General features: G+C 43.8%; 1 protein-coding gene across 12 annotated transcripts in view; it reads right to left on the bottom strand.

The window, feature by feature from the left end:
- Positions 1–17,066, bottom strand: part of SCMH1 (Scm polycomb group protein homolog 1) — a 187,766-nt gene that overhangs the window by 14,458 nt on the left and 156,242 nt on the right. For all 12 annotated transcript variants that reach the window (XM_027108916.1, XM_027108924.1, XM_027108927.1 and 9 more), the window contains 2 exons: positions 7,693–7,893; positions 5,332–5,523 (listed from right to left, as the gene is read on the bottom strand). In XM_027108916.1, the coding sequence (XP_026964717.1) occupies positions 5,332–5,523; positions 7,693–7,893 (393 nt within the window). The remainder of the gene's footprint in view (positions 1–5,331; positions 5,524–7,692; positions 7,894–17,066) is intronic.

The following is a 17,066-nucleotide window of genomic DNA, read 5'->3' as shown; positions in this document are numbered from 1 at the left end:
ACAAATCTCTCCACCCACAGCTCTTCCCTTTGTTCTTTGAGTTGCTGAAAGTATAGATCTGGGCTAGCTGGTACTTTCTTTTAGATAATTACACTAATGGTTCTTTTGGTATGAAAAGCAAGGTCTGGGCATTGTGTAGAAGGGGAAAGTTGAGACAAAAGCAAACAAAATTATTTTGCACCATAAATTAATTTGGAGTTGCCTGCTGATAGCTTGGAAGGGAGGGGGTATGGGATGGAGGGAACAGAGAAATCAGAGGGCAAAGGGAATTCCTCCAAATCTAGAATGGGTCGCAGAAAATGGCAATAGACGGAGGCCTAAGGTGAAAGAGGCCAGTAAGATATTTGCTGTAGCATCTGATAAACACTAAAACAAAAATGTTAAATTGCTTCCTTTCCTTTGTGGTAAGTATCCTTCTTTCTACCCACGACTTCAGTACAAGTCTAGCACACCTAACAGACTTGTGTTGGTTTTTCCTTAGGGAAATGAAGGATGAGGAGCTGGATCAAACTGCTGGGGCAAAAAGCACTGCAGGAGAGACCATCAACTACAGGAACTGACGGGGGAAAAAGGGATTAAGAACCGACTCAGAAGCAGGAATTCTGAGCTAGAAGTATGCACTACTACGAGGAAAATGTAACCTCATCCTGGGTTATGTGGGATGGGCTGGGGGGGGTCATTTAATTTTATTTAGATTTGGATATCAAAGGAAAGGACAATCCCCAAATCTAGGAGCCCTTGCAGAATTCAAAAACCTCCAACTGGTCCCACCGCCTACCTCTTGCTCTACTCCAACTATTCTCCCACACAGTAAGTACCCTGAGTGAGCTTTTGAAAACACAAATCTGATTGTGTTATTTCCATAACACAGTCATGGCTTTAAATACTTCAATGGGTCCTCACTGGTCAATGACATAAAGTCTGTAACCTGGTCAATTAGACCTTTTCTGCCGGGGCCTTTGCTACCACTCCAGCCTCACTGCTCACATTCTTCTTTTCTACACTGTATTTCTGAAACAAGTCAGGTTTCCTCTTGCCCCTCACAGTCTCACACGCTCAGTCAACAAAAACATTCTTCATCATCCCCTCTTCCATCTCTTTGGGTCTGTGGCACCTTTACCTCATTATCCTACTCTTTCAGGTCCAAGTGTATATATCATTTCTTCTGGACGGTCTTCCCTGACACACCGGGTTTGAACTCTTGAACTCTGAACTTGTTCCATTAAAGCACTCATCACCATGAATTAATTTGTTTGCTTATTTGTTCATATTCTTTACCAGGCTGTAAACTCTGTGGGTGTAACGACCTTGACTCCTAGTTTACAATGGAACCCTCTATACCTAAATCAGAGCTGTCAATAAATACTGGGTTGACTGACTGACCGAATAATGGAATCACTACAGTTTCAATTAATTATAAACATTTGAGTGTTCTTAAAACTCTGACAGTTCTATGAGGAAACCTTGTGTGGGAATGAAGGCGCATCCTAAGAAATTATGAGTTCTTATCTGGCTTTTATTCTGTGATTTTTGGGGTTTCGTCAGGAGAACCACTTTATAACCAGCTTAGAAGACCTGGATGGAACTGGAAAGACAGGCACGAGGAACTCACTGTCATGGGACAAATGAACTACTTCCTGCAGCAAAGAGGAACCAGCAGGCCCAGAGGTGAATGCTCGGTGGATTTCAACTACAGCTAACATTAATAGTCACTGGGATCAGCTAAATTAATACAATCTCCTGTTTAATACCATTAGTTTTTAGAGGACCAGAAAGAGCTCCTTCTCACTGAATCTTTATAGGCCTCGTACTTGATACAGCCACGTGTGTAGTTCTTAAGAAGGGACTCTGAGCTGCCATTGCCTCCCTGAGGGATCCTTCCCTGACCTCTTCTTTCACCATACTCCCAGCTCGTCACTCCTGGCTGGGCCAGAGTACCTTTGGTTCCATGCTCTTACCACATACGTGTTTACCTGTATCTCCTCTCTGAGCTGGGAACTCTTTGAGAGCAGGGATTGAGTCTGTTTTCTCTCTCTGTCTCCCCAGAGCCCAGTATAGGATCTAGCACAGAGTAAGTATTTGATAAATGTTTGATGATCTGAACCGAAACAAGTGGCCTGAATTCTTCAAAACGCCAATGTCATATCATGGAAGGTAGATAAAAAAGGCTGGAAAACTGCTCTAGATAAAAGAAAAATAAAGAGACAGTGGATTACCCTTCACTGGATCTTGGATTAGGAAAAAAAAAAAAGCTACAAAGGACATTACTGGGACAACTGGGGAAATCTGAATATGGACTATATATATCAGCTAGTAGATTTTATTAATGTTAAACTTCTCGAGAATGATAATAGTATTGTGTTCCTTGTTCTTAGGAGATACATACAAAAGTGTTTAAGGATCAAGTCTCTCATCTGCACTTAACTCTCAAATGGTTCAGTAAACAAAAAATACACAGAAACGCATACATGTATATACACTTAGAGAAACAGATAAAGTAAATACTGCAAAAAGCTAAGTGGCAAATCTAGGTGAAGAGTACATGGCTGCTCACTGTACTACTGTACAACTTTTCTATAAGTTTGAAATTTTTCAAAATAAAACACTGGAGGAAAAAACTAAGTCTCAGCTTAGGTAAGGAAGCCTAATGGGATGTACACTTGGTGACTATTTGCTATATTGGAAATGTGTAGTCAGTTACCCTATTCAGAAATGGGTAGGGTAGTGTGGAGACAGGGCTGTAGGGAAGAAAGAGGGGGCTGGTAAGCTCCTGGATAAGAGAGGTGGTATCTTCAGATGTGGAACGAGCAGAAGCGTGTAGCCAGGCAGAAGGGTGGGAGTAATAAACACCAGATCCAAAGGGCAAAGCGAAAGAAAGCCCTTATGCACATCAAGCTCTTTGGCAGAGGTCTGAGTAACTAATCGGAAAACGTAGGAAATGAAAAATGATCAGAGGTGGAGCAAAGGGTCAGTAAGGCAGGGAGGGAGGGAGGTAGGCAGGCAGAAAAGATAAGCGAGGGAGCAAAGAAGAGTTAGAAATCTAGGCAAAGGTCTAGTTTGTCTGGGCAGAGTTAAAACATCTCAGGCAAGCAAACAGAAACTAGGGTGAGAGCAGCCAAGCTGCTGAGCACCCACTATGAGAAACAGAGGTTAGAGATCATAGGAGAGCACAGAGAGCTGGCTGAATCTGTCTAAAAAAGAGGGAAGGGAAGGGGGGCAGCCAATGCGGAAGGTGATAACCCTGGTCTTTGTCTCTTCTTAGCTGGTGAGGCAAGAAGGAAGAGTGGCTAAAGCCTGCTTCCTCTTGTCTGGTAGTTGAATCAGAGAGATGCAAACTGGAACAGAATTCCCAGGAAAGGTCACACGCCCCAATCCCAAACTATCATCACGACTGCAGGCCCATGATGTACATCCCTACCAGCCTCTGCATGCTGCTACCCGTGCGTTTCTCTTGGTTGTTACCGGTGTTATTGCATTTAAGAATTCTGGGGCTTCCCTGGTGGCGCAGTGGTTAAGAATCCGCCTGCCAACTCAGGGGACACAGGTTCGAGCCCTGGTCCGGGAAGATCCCACATGCCGCGGAGCAACTAAGCCCATGCGCCACAACTACTGAGCCTGCGCTGTAGAGCCCGCAAGCCCCAACTACTGAGCCCGCATGCCATAACTACTGAAGCCCACGTGCCTAGAGCCAGTGCTCCACAACAAGAGAAGCCACCGCAATGAGAAGCCCGCGCACTGCAACGAACAGTAGCTCCCGCTTACCACAACTAGAGAAAGCCTGTGCGCAGCAACGAAGACCCAACGCAGCCAAAAATAAAATAAATAAATAAATAACTTAAAAAAAAAAAAAAGAAAAAGAAATGCTTAAAAAAAAAAAAAGAATTCTGAGTTCCTATTTCTTTGAGAAATCTCTCTTTAGACTAGCAGCTACACTCATGGACATGCTACCCTCTCTCGTGTATCCATTCTTCCAGAATCTCAGGTAGGGCTAATTTTAATTATTGAAGTGCAGCTCAGAGTTCCTGAATGCCAGCAGCAGGGGATATGTAACAACCTGCCTTTGTGTGCACCAACTCCACCGTGCCCAGCCCAGACTCCCAGGGCAATATCCTAACTACAAGTAAGAATGCCCTTTTCTGTTCTCAGAGAGTGTGATGCTGAAAGAAAGCAATCTAGAGTAGGTCAGATGAGAAGTTCCCTCTGAAGAAAAGGGTCAGTGAGAGGGTCACAGATATGTCTGCAAGGGCCAGATGGTGGGGACCCCAGAAGGAGCGTCTGAAATTCAGGCATCTTTCTGCCCTGCCTGCAAGTCATATAAGCAATTCTCCTTTGGGTGCAGCAGTACAGATAGAGGCGATGGATGGGGGGTGACGGGTGAGCAGTCACTTCCCCAGCACATTCTTCCACAAGTGGCACTTTTATCAGGAGTGATTCTGACAATGATGAAAAGACAACAGGGAAGACAGTGTGGGAACAAGACTTGTGCAGGTCAGAAGGGACCACCTTTTGGAGTGACGCTCCCCCATCACCAGGCAGCACAGCCCCAGCGCTGACAGCACTGCCTCTCTATTCCTCTGGCCAGGACAAGGTCCACAGGACTCTTTTAAAGAGCCTTTCCTCCCTCTCCCATAATGACCTACCTTGCTACGTTTAAGGCCAAGCTTCCCTTCCCTCCCTGTTGTTCTGTGTCCTGTGCTCCAGATTAGAGATGCTGAGTTCCATTCACTCAAACCTCTCTCAGAAGTGCTTAGTCACTGATCCGGCCACGTGGCATCCGCTTTCCCGTTGTGGGTCTGGGATGTTAACTAAGAAAGTTATTTTCCAGCCTAGTTAGAAACAGCAGGAACTTGAATTGACTTGCTCGACTGGCGGCGCTGGAGGAGTTATGGCCGCGTGCCAAAGGAAAGAGTGGATGGCCAATCACCGGGAGCAAATTTCTCAATCTGCAGCCTGAGACTAAACCTTCCCGCTGGCGAGGGAGTTCTGCGTTAGGCCTTTGCTGCCAGACTCACGCGGGGAGATGTCCTGTGACTTCACGGTGGCTCCACATGCAGATTCAGGAGAACCATGAACCACCGTTTTTTTAGGGATAAAAATCCAGAGGAAAGAGGGTTAATCCTAAAGATAGCAGACGAGATCCTGAAGAGACAGTTCAGGTGAGAGGAGACCAAAATGTGCCAGACACGGCCAAGTTAAGGGACAGAAAACCAGATCTTGCGGTAGTAGGTGCCAGGCCAGCAGGTCTGAGGGCTGGCCCTGGGCCCTCGCTGCTGCTGCTACAGCTACTACCCTGCCCCCCTTTCTCAGCCCAGACCCCGTCCCAGCTCCTACCTGGTAGGTACCTGTCGTGGCTGTGGCTGTACTCTGTGGTGGTGAGTGACAAGTGAGTCTGTGTAAAGGGCTGGTTGCCAAACAGATTGTCACTGCGAAGGTTGTGGCAGAGTTTCTCCAGGAAGCGGAGGACGTAGGTGATGCTGTTGACGGCTGGGAGGTTGAGGGTGTGCTGCTCACGGTCAAACACGGCTGTGGAGTTAAGCGAACAGGGCTGAGCCGTCAGTTCCTCAGCTCAGCAGCGCAGGCAGGGCAGGAGGAGTCCAGCCCACTGCTTGCCTCAGGCTTCCCTGGTTACACAGAGGCAATCGGTATCGGTGCCCAGGTTTCCTCCCTCCTTCCCCTCCCCTCCCTCCCTTGAGGGTTTGATTTTTGCCTCCAACTCCAGGGCTTGCAATGATGGGAGTGGCCAGGGCAGGTCTGTTGCACCTGGGGCTCTGGAATGATTTTACTTAGCCTGTGAAACAACTGTGAACATAATTCTATCTGCTCCATCAGTTGGCTGGGCCTCCCCCAGGAAATCTGTTCATTTGGGGTTCCATTTCCGTAAGAATTGCCCAAGAACAGAGAAGCTGGGCCGAAGAGGAGAATACAGCTATTGCCAGCAGTGGCTGAGGCGTTCAATCTGATCTGGATAAGGGCAACTAGAATTTCGGCAACATTTGGAACTATTCCATGCCTGATTTTCTTTTAAAGTCCCCACCTATTTCTATTCAAAATGTATCTGTATAATCCTTAACAAGCAAAAGGCCTCTACATCTGTCTCTGAGGGCAGGAAGGAAATGCGGAGATAGGTCATTCTCAGGAACGAATTTTGGGGCAGAGGAAGAACGCTAGAGAAGGTGTGGGTGAGAGTTGCTAAAGAAAAGTGGTAAAGAAAGCCGGGTCCCTGTAGACTGCCGCACAGAAGCAAAGGAGAGGCCAGGCAGAGGCCTCGGCCTCAGAAGGAAAGGGAGGCTTGATTTCCCATGCAGTTTTCAGCCTTTTATAGCAATTCCTTCCCTGCCTGCCCCCATCCTCCATGCAGCCAATTACTCCCTCATCCGGGCTCCCACACCACCCTGCATGCATTTCTCACATATTATATAACACCTCCCACAGTTAGCTGTGAGCTAGTCTTTCTTTTCCATCAGGGCAGAGCCTGAACATGTCATCTTCTTTTCTTCCCTTCCCCTGGCCAGTGTCTGGCAATAACCTCTAACACAGAGTAAGGACTCAATGAATGTCTGCTAAAAGGTGGTATTTATGGGGTCTTCCATGTCAGCTGGGTTTCCTGAGGCTGGATACTGCAACTAGTTAGAGGGCAGGGGCAGGAGATTACGGAGTAGTGTACAATTAAGACCGAAAGGCTGGGGCTTCCCTGGTGGCGCAGTGGTTAAGAATCTGCCTGCCAATTAAGAATCTGCCTGCCAATCTCACTCTCTCACGGGTGAGAGCCCTGGTCCGGGAAGATCCCACATGCCGCGGAGCAACTAAGCCTGTGCGCCACAACTACTGAGCCTGTGCTCTAGAGCCTGAGAGCCACAGCTACTGAAGCCCGCATGCCTAGAGCCCGTGCTCCGCAACAAGAGAAGCCACCGCAGTGAGAAGCCCGTGCACCGCAGTGAAGAGTAGCCCCCGCTCGCCGCAACTAGAGAAAGCCCACATGCAGCAATGAAGACCCAACGCAGCCAAAAATAAATAAATAAAATAAATAAATTTATTAAAAAAAATAAAGATTGAAAGGCTCTAGATCAAGTCTTCACAGGTCTGGTGGGTAAGAATGGGGTTTTGGACTTAGGAAAACTGAAACAGAGCAGGGCACAGCAGAAAAAGTGACTATTCTCAGTGAAAAAAAACAAACCAAAAAACCATACTCTGTGCAACTGACTCAAACTCTCATAGCAGGAAAGAGAGGGATGATTCTTCCCACTCTGCCCTGAGATTCAATTCCCCTGTATCAGGGCTGGCTTAGGACTGGGAAGCTAAGGAGTCAAAAGAATGAGTGAAGAGTTCTGTGGTTCCCTGAAGCCAGCTAGGAGGCTATGGCAGTCTGGAGAAACTCTACTGTTTCCACAATACAGCCTCCTCTGGATTTTTTCTTGTGATCATCTTTAAAGCAACGCAGCCATGTATTTTCTGTATGGGAGAGGCTAGGCAAGGAGACAGAGTCTGCGTGGGTATTCTACTTGGCAGCGACATGCAGAAGACCTGGAGGGGCTCTGGGAGTTGAAAATGAGGACTCTCTGAGAAATGGAATACTTTCGTATTTCTCCAGAGCCTCCAGGTGTGGAGTAGAAACCAGGATGCCTTGCTAGAAATTAGCCAGTTGAAAAGGCCTGCTCCTCTGACTAGGAGCCATACCGGCCCAGGGGCGCTTACCTGAGATAACTGCACCACCGTGACCCTGTTTGAGGAAGCCGAAGACGGTTTTCTGGTGATAAGCACAGTCGATGCAAGCCTGCACAGCCTGCTGCAACACCACGGAGGCTTGGGCTGGCCCAAAATGGTCAGGGAGCTGCTGGACCTTCTTCTTATCTAAGTGGGGGCCTGTGCTGCCATTCTTGTTCAAGTAAATACAAACTGCAGGAGACAAAGAATCAAAGCAGCTTATAGAGTATCCAGGGTAGAGAAGTCAGACAACAGTGCTCTCCTCGTCTTTCATACCCTGGCTCTGGTCTCTACAGGATTCCCAGCTGCTAAGCTGTGAAACACCGTGGGAGGGGGTAGAGGGTGGCTGTACCCAGCTGCTGCCAGCCCAAACTGCATGACCAAAGCTCTGGGAACGCAGCCTGCTGGGAGAACAGCCCAGACCAGCCAAGGCACAGAACTCGCGCTTTGTCTTCTGTACGCTGAAAAGAAGATCTAAGCAACTTTCCAGATGTATGTACTTTCACTTTCGGTCCTTGGTTGCCTTATCTATTCTTGGTACCTCTTACATGCTCTGTGTATGGAGCTGGGGGCACTGGCAATATTAGTGCTTGTGTGTGTTTGGCTTTGGACTTAGAGTGGTCAATCCAGCAGTCACTTGCCTTGCCTTCCGTTCTGGGCCTTAGAGTCCCTTTGTTATCTTCTACATCAACACTCAGGCTCAAAGAAAGTAGTGAAAATAGGAGAAAACTGGAATAAAGAAAAACATGCAAAGGACCTGAGGGTCCCACCTATGTATTTCTCTGTTTCAGTACTTTCTCCTGTCAGGACAGCTGGGCACTCTCCTAATTGCAACCTCCCACCTGCCACTGTGCTAGGGCAGAGGCAGGGCGAGCACGGAAGAAAGAGGCAGTCCTACCCAGACTTGCTTCTTGGTCTCCAGAGAGGACCCGCAGCTGCCTGGCCAGCTACGGCATTCCTTCTGCTGACCTGACTTCTAGGCTTCCACTTGAGTAGGGGGTACTCTGCTTCTTCACACTGTCCTGGCTCACTAACTGAAGGGCAGGAGGGCAAAAAGTCTCTTTTGTTATTAAAGGCAAAAAGGTAAGAGCAGCAGCTGTGTGGGCTGTGGACGGACTGCTGTCCTCTTTGGGCCTCAGGTTTGCCATCCACAAAATGGAGGGGCTGAGCCAGATGCTGCCTGAGGATTCTTCCACCATCGTCATTCTAAATCTAAGGGGAAGCAAGATGGAGGGAAGAAAACAAAAAGAGAGAGGCAGGATGTGGAAGGTGACGGCTGAAAAAGAAAGAAAGGAAAAAAAAGAAAAGGGTAAACAAGATGCATTGAAATATATATTTAACTCTTTTTTCTCTTAAAACCCACTACAATGAGCCAGATAACAAGAAAGGAGACAACTTAAAACTCTGGAAGCTGGAAAGCAGAGTGACAAAGTAGCAACTGACTCAGCAGACCCAAGAATGCTGAATCCTTCACCAAGAGTGGGGAATGATGAGAGCCAAGCTGCTCCGTCTTTATAATTCACACAAGGCCCAAGAATGGGCAGGGGCCCCTGCAGGTCGGTGTGAAGGTAGACTTAATAAAAGAAGAACTGGCTGAAGCCTGTTAAGAAATGGTTAGAATTTCCATGTCATAATATGACTCTTTCACTGAAAACAAAACAAATAAAAATGAGGAACTCAAAGACAAAAGAGTAATGAAAATAAGTGAAAACATTATGTCTGTGAAAAGACACTTATTAAAATGTTCACAGCAGGTTAGTCATAATAGCCCCAAACTAGAACCAACCCAAATGTCCATCAACAAGAGAACAGATATACAAATTGTGGTATATTTATTTACTGGAATACCACTTGGCATTAAAAAAGAATGAACTACTGACGAATGCTTCTCAAAACATTATTTTGAGTGAAAGAAACCAAATACAAAATAGTACACACAATCTGATTCCATTTATACATGAATTTCAGGAACAGTAAAATCTAACCTATGGTGACAGAAATCAGAATGAAGGCGAGAGTGAAGGCTGACCGTAAGGAAGCATGAGGCAACGTCCAGGGTGGCGGAAATGACTCTTATCTTGACTGGGGCTGTGGCTACATGGCTGCTTACATTAATTAAAACTCATCAAATTGTATATTAAGATATGTACATTTCACTGTATGTAAATTTTACTTAATTAAAGCACATAAAAAGGAAAAAATATAACCAGTTCAGTGATGATTTAAAAAAAAATTCTATATGGATTAAAAGGGTGAAATACAAAAGCCAAAGGATAAAACCTTCCAAAGACTGTGGTTCCCAGATTCCTTGACATTCCTTCCACTGATCTCTGTGATACCTGACCAATAAACTATGGTGGAAATGACACTGTGCCAGCTTCTGGACCCAGGCCTTAAGAAACTGGCAGTTTCCACTTCTTCTTTCTTGGGACGTTCACTCTTGGAACCCAACTGGCATATGTGAGGAGGCAAAGCCACATGTGGCGAGGTCCATATGGAGAGAAACCAACAGCCAGAGCCAACCTGTCAGCTCTGTGGTGGAAGTGGATCCTCCAGTCGGGGTCAAGCCACCACTGCTGACACTGCAGGGAAGAGAGACCAGCTGTCGCCACCCAGCACTGCCCACATTGTTGTTTTAAGCCATGAAGTTTCGTAGTGGTTTGTTATGTAGCAAAAGATTACTGGAACAGAATGTGGTATCAGATATAGGGTGCTACAGTAACAGAAGTCCAACACACATGACATTGGCTTTGGGACTTGGAAGCAGAAAGAAGCATAAAAGCCCACAAAAAGAATGTGAGTGAAGCTGAAAGGGCCTTGAATAGAAGCCTGTAAAACGTTGGGGTCTAAAGGATTCTGTACTAGTCTATTTTGCACTATCTCTGGCGCTATTAGTCTGAGGTGGCAATGCTTCCACCAGAATGAAACTTGGGGGGTTTTCTATGAACACTATTGAAATTTACTTCATCAGCTAAAAGCCGCAATCACAAATCTCTGGAAGATAAGACCTTCTCTACTTTTGGGCTTCCTGTATAGCTGCTGTGAGACAATGCCCTTAAGATCCGTAAAAATCTTACTGTTTAAGGAAGAGTATCTGTGAGACTTGCCCTTACGATTTTTAGAGGGCCTTTTGGTCTGAAAGAGACTATGAAGCATAGTCTTAAATCATTCTGACATCTTAATGAAAGATTTTTATTGTCCCATTCTGGATTTGACCCTTTCTTAATTTAGAACTATTTGCCTTCTGGAGAGACTGGAAATGAGAAGCATTTCCAGACTGTGAGTCCTGGACTTTTTTATTTGCTATGTTTGTTTTTGAAGCTCATCTCTCTCATCTTACACTTTTATCATAGGCAGTGAGAAGCCAGGTGGCACTTCATTACTTTGTCTGGAAATCTCCTTATACTTCACTGAGTTCATCAGGTACATTTCCTAGTTCCATGTTACTGCAGGTGACAGTGTTACCAGACTTTCCATCACTACCTAGCAGGTGTCTCCTGTCCGCCATCTTCCAATAAGATTTTCCTCACTTTCCTTTAAGCCCTCACTGACAGCCTTCTTAAGACCTTTTAGGCTTCTATTCTCAAGTTTCTAAGAGAATCATTCTGGCAGAAGCATTGCTAGCTCAGATTAAAAGGGGCAGAGATGGTACAAAATGGAAAGAATTCTTTGAACCCCCAACCTTTTACAATCAGGAGGAAGACTGAGAAGGCAATCTCAGATTTCCTATGGAAAAGGAAGGATGATTCAGAGGACAAAACCAAAGAGCCATGGAAACAACTCCCAGAAAGTAGTATTGGATCTAATTAAGGAATTGGCAACATATGCCCAGCTGGATTTCAGAATTTCTATAAACCAGTGACTGTTATGTGCCTCTGGGTTTTTTCCCCTTTGAATGAATGTATCTATAAGTTATCCTATGCCTACCCCATCACCGTATGCTGGGCATGTGGGGAGTAGACAACATGTTTCTTTAGGTCACAGGTCTTCGGTCTGAGAAGAACTACACTCAAGGAGCTATATCTGAGAAACTGCACCTGAGAGGTCTCATTTGCACCTGGATCTGACTTAGATGATGAGATGCCAGATCTGGAGCCCAATGTTGTAAGGGATGAGACCTTTAATGGGGAATCTTGCAAGGGGAAGAATAAATCTTCCAAGTGGTAAAAATGTAAATAACTTATGTCCAGAAAGTGGACTGATGTGGTTTTAAAATATGGTCCATAATTCTTTGACCCTCCTCCCAGCAAGATGTGGGGTCTACTCCCCTTCTCTTGAATCTGGGCTCTGTGACCGCTTGATCCATAGAATATGACATGGGAATGATGCTCTGTTGATTTGGGGGCTCAAGCCTTAAGAAAATGGTAGCCTCCACTTCCTGTTTCTTGAGACACTTGCTCTTGGAATCCAGTCACCCTGGGATGAGGAAGCCCAAGATACCTTTTGGAGGCATCCGTGGAGAGAAGAACCAACGGCCAGCACCAATTTTGTTAGCCGCATGGATGGATCATCTTGGAAGTGGACCCAACAGCCCCAGTTGAACCACCTCAACTGATGCAATGTGGAAGAGAGATGAGCTGCCTCTGCTTTAATTACAGTACAGTCGAATATACTGATATTACCTTTTCCAGGAATATAAAGGTTACATACTTTCTCTAATTTATGCTTATTGTCTTATTTTAAAAATCCTTCCCAATCTTAAGGTCATAAAGATATTTTTGTATATTGTCATGTTTTGGTTTTCTACTGCATCCATGATATCAGAATTAGAGGCTGAAGAAAAGATTCAGAGAAGGGTCAGCGTGGAAGGAACTTGGAAGTAGCCACTTCATCCTGACAACAAGTAAAAAGCTGAACAACCTGCAAAATCAACTATCCTTTTTAGATCCATCAGAGAACTGAGGTCACAGGGCAAACTGCTGCTCCCCACCAAGAGACAGACCGGTGAACACAGAGACTCACAATTTACTAAAAAGAAACCGCCACAGGAACTCGTGCAGAGGTAGGAAAATCTAAACTATAGAGTTCCTACTGGAAGCTCTGTGTGAACAAGTCTAAGAGTTAAAAACTCCAGGGGGGATCCACTCATGGGGTGCCGGTGGTCCCACACTTTGTGAGTTTTACCTCCAGAAGCTCGACCAGGTTCTCACAGTGAATATCGGAGAAAAATGCCCTCATGCTTCCAGCAGTGAGGAAAAGGAGCCATTTAAAAATATGCCAGAGCATTCTGTCCTTCTTAACAAGGCCTACCCTCAGGAGAAATTATTTTACCAGAACTTAATCTGCTGGGATTTGATCAGAGCTTAATCTACCTGGGGGAAGGGAAATAACCAACTGCAGCCCCCTCCAGCCATCCTGCCCCATCTAAGGGGCATGAGGGGGACTAAGAAGCACTGGTAAAGTTCACAGTCCAAGAGCACAGTCTCACCGAAAGACTGAGACCTAATCATAGGACTATAGAATACTTCTCCTCCCCTCATACCTTACCATTATTACTAAAGGCCTATTTATAAGGTAAACTAAAAGGCAAAAAAATGAAGTTTGAAGAGACAGAGCAAGCATCAGAACCAGACTCAGCCATGGCAGGGATGTTGGAATTATTATTATTTTTAAAATTTTTATTTATTTATTTATTTATGGCTATGTTGGGTCTTCGTTGCTGCGCACGGGATTTCTCTAGTTGCGGCGTGTGGTCTTCTCATTGCGGTGGCTTCTCTTGTTGTGGAGCACGGACTCTAGGCGCGCGGGCTTTAGTAGTTGTGGCTCTCAGGCTCAGTAGTTGTGGCTCATGGGCTCTAGAGCACAGGCTCAGTAATTGTGGCACACAGGCTTAGCTGCTCCGCGGCATGTGGGATCTTCCCAGATCAGGGCTCAAACCCGTGTCCCCTGCATTGGCAGGCGGATTCTTAACCACTGCGCCACCAGGGAAGTCCCTGGAATTATTAGATTAAAAATTTAAAACAACTATGATTAATATGCTAAGTGTCCTAATAGATAAAGCAGACAGCATGCAAAACAGATGGACAATGTATGCAGAAAGATGGAAATTCTAAGAAAATAAAAAATCAATGCTAGAGATCAAAAACACTGTAACAGAAATGAAGAATGCCTTTGATGGGCTAATTAGTGGACTGGACACAGCCAAGGGAAGAATCACTGAACTTGAGGACATCTCAATAGAAACTTCCAAAACTGAACAGCAAAGAAAAAAGAAGACTGAAAAAAAAGCCTCCACCCAGAATAGACTGGGTGTCCAAGAACTGTGGGACAACTACAAAAGGAGTAACATACACATAATGGGAATACCAGAAGGAGAAGAAATAAAGGAATAGAAGAAATATTTGAAGCAATAATGACAGAGAATTTCCCCAAATTAATGTCAAACACCAAAGCACAGATTAGGAAGGTCAGAGAACACCAAACAGGATAAATGACACAAAAAAACTACATGTAGGCATATTACATTCAAAAATGCAGAAAATCAAAGCTAAAAAATCTTGAAAGATTTCAGAGGAAAAAACCATCTTACCTATAGAGGAGCAACAATAAAAAATTACATCCTTAGAAACCATGTGAGCAAGAAGAGAAGGGAGTGAAATATTTAAAGTGTTGAGAGAAAATACCCACCCACTTAGAATTCTATCCCTCGAAAAATTAAAGTGAAGGAGAAACACAAACTTTCTCAGGGACTTCCCTGGTGGCACAGTGATGCGCCTAGAGCCCATGCTCTGCAACAAGAGAAGCCACCGCAATGAGAAGCCCTCACAACGCAACGAAGAGTAGCCCTTGCTCACCGCAACTACAGAAAGCCCGTGCCTGGCAACGAAGACCCAACACAGCCAAAAACAAATAAATAAATAAATTTATAAACAAAACAAAACAACTTTCTCAGACAAAGAAAAACTGATGGAGTTTGTTGCTTGTAGATCTGCCCTGCAAGAAATGTTAAAGGAATTCCTTAGAGAGAAGGAAAATAACATAGGTCAGAAACTTGGCTCTACACAAAGAAAAGAGCATCAGAGACAGAATAGGTGAAGGCAAAATAAGAACTTATTATTTTTTTTTTAAATTTTTTTTTTGACATGGACCATTTTTAAAGTTTTTATTGAATTTGTTACAATATTGCTTCTGTTTTATGTTTTGGTTTTTTGGCCACAAGGCATGTGGGATCTTAGACCCCCAACCAGGTATTGAACCTGCACCCTCTGCACTGGAAGGTGAAGTCTTAACCACTGGACCGCCAGGGAAGTCCCCTCATTCTTAACTGATCTAACAGATGACAGTTTGTTCAAAATAAAAATAGTAATGATGTATTTGTGTATGCTTATGTATATATATATGTACATGCTTATACATACTCATGTCTAAGTGCAATGAATGACACTAATCATACAAAGGATGGACAGGAGGAATTAGGATTCTTATTATATCTGTGAAGTGGTATAGTGTTATTTGAAAACAGACTTGGATTAGTTATAATGTTATTTGCAAACTCAAGGGTAATCATTTAAAAAAGTAAAAGAAGAAATATAACTGATATGCTAAGAAAGGAGAAAAAGTGGAATCATATAAAATGCTCAGTTAAAACCACAAAAGGCAGAAAAAGAGTGGAAGACAAAAATAGGAACAAATTACAAAGGCAAAAAAATAGAAAACTGTAACAATTATGGTAGATATTTATCCAACTACATCAATAATCATTTTAGATGTCAATGGTCTAAATTAACTAGTTAAAAGAAAGAGATTTTCAAACTGGATCAAAAAACAAGACCCAACTCTATGTTGTTTATAAGAAACCCACTTTAAATATAAAGACACATATAGATTAAAAGTAAAGGGATGGAGAAAGATATGCCATGCTAACACTAATCAAAGGAAAGTGGGAGTAGCTGTATTAATTTCAGACAGAGCAGATTTCAGAGCAAGGAAAGTTATCACAGATAAAGAGGGGCATTACATGATATAAAGGTCAAATATCTAAGAAGACATGTCAGTCCTTACTGTGTATGCACCTAACAACAGAGTATCAAAATACAGGAGGCAAAAATTGATAGAACTGCAAGGAGAAACAGGTGAATCCACTATTACAGGTGGACACTTCAACATCCCTCTATCAGAAATGGACAGATTCAGCAGGCAGTAAGGACACTGTTAAACTCAATAGCACCATCAATAAACTGGATATAATTGGTATTAGAGGCTACTTAACCCAACAACAGCAGAACACACATTCTTCTCAAGCTCACATGGAACATACACCAAGATGGACCACATTCTGGGCCATAAAATACACCTTAACAAATTTAAAAGAGCAGAAATCATATAATATGTCTGTTCTTAGACCACAATGGAATAAAACCAGAAATCAGTAACAGAAAGATAAGTGAAAAATCCCTAAATACTTGGAGCTTAAACAACACATTTCTAAATAACACATGGGTCAAAGAAGAAATCTCAAGAGAAATTTAAAAATATTTTGAACTAAATGAAAATGAAACTATAACTTATCAAAATTTGTGGGATACAGCCAAAGCAGTGAATCGAGGGAAATTTATAGCATTGAATGCATACGCTATAAAAGAAGAAAGATCGGGCTTCCCTGGTGGCGCAGCGGTTGAGAATCTGCCTGCTAATGCAGGGGACACGGGTTCGAGCCCTGGTCTGGGAGGATCCCACATGCCGCGGAGCAGCTGGGCCCGTGAGCCACAACTACTGAGCCTGCGCGTCTGGAGCCTGTGCTCCGCAACAAGAGAGGCCGCGATAGTGAGAGGCCCGTGCACCGCGATGAAGAGTGGCCCTCGCTTGCCAAAACTAGAGAAAGCCCTCGCACAGAAACGAAGACCCAGCACAGCAAAAATAAAAATAAATAAAAAAAAAAAAAAAAAAAAAAGAAGAAAGATCTAAAGTCAATAATCTAAGCTTCCACTTCAGGAAATTTGAAAAAGAAGAGCAAATTAAATCCAAAGTAAGCATAATAAAAGAAATAATAAAAATTAGAGCACAAATCAATGAAATTGAAAACAGGAAGTCAACAGAGAAAAATCAAGGAAAGCTGCTTCCTTGAAAAGATCAATAAAATTGATCAGCCTTTAGACATGCTAATAAGAAAAAAGAGAGATGACACAAATTACTAATATCAGACATGAAAGAGATGGATCACTACATGGATCACTACAGGTCCATGGTCATTAAAAGGGTAATATAAAGAATACTATGAATAATTCTATGCTGACAAATTTGATAATCTAGATGAAATGGACCAATTTGGTGAAAGACACAATCTACCAAAACTCACACAAAAAGAAAAAGACAATCTGAATAGACCTATATTTATTAAAGAACCTGAATCAGTAATTAATCACCTT

This window comes from Aethalodelphis obliquidens, unplaced genomic scaffold, assembly GCF_003676395.1.
Source record: "Aethalodelphis obliquidens isolate GAN/ISIS:26980383/991018 unplaced genomic scaffold, ASM367639v1 scaffold9, whole genome shotgun sequence".
NCBI classification, from domain to species: domain Eukaryota; kingdom Metazoa; phylum Chordata; class Mammalia; order Artiodactyla; family Delphinidae; genus Aethalodelphis; species Aethalodelphis obliquidens.
This window is presented reverse-complemented; position numbering and strand designations above follow the sequence as displayed.